The sequence below is a fragment of the Nematolebias whitei genome, chromosome 6, assembly GCF_014905685.2.
Source record: "Nematolebias whitei isolate Nwh7 chromosome 6, NemWhi1, whole genome shotgun sequence".
In the NCBI taxonomy this organism is placed as follows: domain Eukaryota; kingdom Metazoa; phylum Chordata; class Actinopteri; order Cyprinodontiformes; family Rivulidae; genus Nematolebias; species Nematolebias whitei.
The window spans coordinates 4,826,026-4,828,105 of NC_056503.1; the positions used below are offsets into that span (position 1 = coordinate 4,826,026).

At 45.6% G+C, this 2,080-nt stretch overlaps 1 protein-coding gene across 1 annotated transcript in view; it reads left to right on the top strand.

Moving 5' to 3' along the window:
- zgc:153039 (uncharacterized protein LOC767698 homolog) overlaps window positions 1–1,736 on the top strand; it is a 127,077-nt gene extending 125,341 nt beyond the window's left edge. The window contains exon 11 of the mRNA XM_037678440.1: window positions 778–1,736. Within this exon, the coding sequence (XP_037534368.1) occupies window positions 778–1,736 (959 nt within the window). The remainder of the gene's footprint in view (window positions 1–777) is intronic.
- Window positions 1,737–2,080: the final 344 nt, after the last annotated feature.

Consider the following 2,080-nt stretch of genomic DNA (forward strand, 5'->3'; position numbering starts at 1 on the left):
GAGGCAGCAGCTCTACCAGTTGCGCCACCGTGCTGCCTCCTAACAAAATCAAAACATCGCATTTCAATGTTACCTGAGGGCTGACACACAGTGCTGCTTAATTTGTATTTGTTATTCAGTAACATTATGGACTAGGTTTGTAACGGGGGGCTGAGATGGTGTAGAGGTAGATCAGCCGACTTGGGACCAGAAAGTCGCAGGTGCAATTCCTTGCCATGCCCACATGGGAGCCTGCATAGCTGCCCACTTCTCCACCTGGGCGTATCACGTGTGATGAGTTAAATGCAGATAACTAGTTTTGTATTTGTATAGAAACATACAATGACAACACATAGCACTTTACAGTATGAGTATTTGTACTGAATCATTATAGTACTGACATCAGGTTCCAGTGCATGCAATCAGATGAAGAATATGTTGGCCACAGATGATGACAGCTTTCACTGAGAAGAGAACACAACTTTTTGTTTTGTTGCTCTTATTTTTCCATTTGCCAAAGCAGAAAAGAAGTAGTGGAAGATACCTTCTAAAGCACTAATGCAGATGTACATTCGTTTTACTGTCTTTCTGCTTTCTTGTGTGTTGACACTTGTGCAGGTTTCCCATTATCTACTCTGCCTTTTTATTTCCATTTTTAGCTGTTTTTAGTCAAAGCTTTATTCAGTAGAATACCTTAACTCATTACTTAAAACCTCCTAAAATGCCTCTGACAAATAAAAATAGGTTATTATTAACAAACTCCTTCTGTCATTCCCTTCCTTATCCATTTTACTTTGTTCTTAAACTTTTTAGGTGGGATGCGGCCTAACACCTTGGTGCTTGGATTTTATGATGACTGTCTTCCAAGAGACAAGCTGATCGATCCCTCCCTGTCTTCCAGCGAGTCCACAGATCCTTTCAGCCATTCCCAAGAGCTTGAGCAACCTCCTCTTTTCCTATTTAACCTCCTGCGGGGGTCAAGTGACAGACATGATTATGGGGAATCTGGGGATGGGAAGGTTCTTGGCCCTCAGGAGTATGTAGCAATCATTAGTGATGCCATGAAGATGCTTAAAAATGTGGTATTAGCTCGATACTTCAATGATTTTGATAGAGCCCAAGTCCTCTCGCCATCATCCCCCGGGAAGGTGTTTGTTGATGTCTGGCCAATTAACCTGATGCGGCCAGACAGTTGCAGCTATGTTGATACTTGCTCTCTTTTCTTGCTACAGCTAGCATGTATCCTTAACATGGTGAAAGCCTGGCGTAAAGCAAAGCTGCGCCTCTTCCTATGTGTAGAGGAGGGGCAAAGTGTAAGGGGCTCAGAGGAAAAACTCGGCCAGCTGCTGAAAGAGTTGAGAATTAAAGCTCAGGTGCGCACTGTGCCCTGGGACCAGGTGGTGGCACTACACTGGCAGCGCCAGGGCAGCTGGAGCAGGAAGGAGCAGTCACGGCCTCCGGGCCTTGCAGCAGACGAGAACAAGGAGAGAGCTGTCGAAGAGGATGAAGATGATTTCGTTAACAGCTTCCCGAGTAATGCCACCCGTGTATCAGATGACTACCTCTCAGCTGTCAACGGGCTGATCCTAGATCAATCCAGGCCACCTCCTAGTGTGCGTTTCCTGTACTTGCCCCGCCCCCCAGCTGACACACGCCGCTACCCAGCTTATTTACGTCAGCTGGAACTTCTTACTCAGGATTTGGGACCCACACTACTCATCCATGGTGTCACTCCTGTCATCACCACTGACCTCTGAGCTCTTCTCTTCCTGACCCGTTCAGTGAGTTGTGCCTTGGCTGAGTTCCAGTGTCCCCATTAAAACAATGGATAACTCACTGCTTGGTGATGACTCCACCAGCACAACCCCACACAATGTTCTGTTTTATAACCCCTCCTTTATATCGGTGTGATTACCTTCCAATACTTGAACTCTCATCAAGCACCAGAAGGCACCTCTGGGTGAACCTGGCTGCAGTTTTTAACACAACAGAATCTGATTGTGATCAAATAGCAGAGCAGCTCAAATTCCTCAAATAACTTTTTCATGTTCTCTGAAGGAAAAGGTGCCTTTTTTGTCAGACCACGTAATAGTTAAAGCTT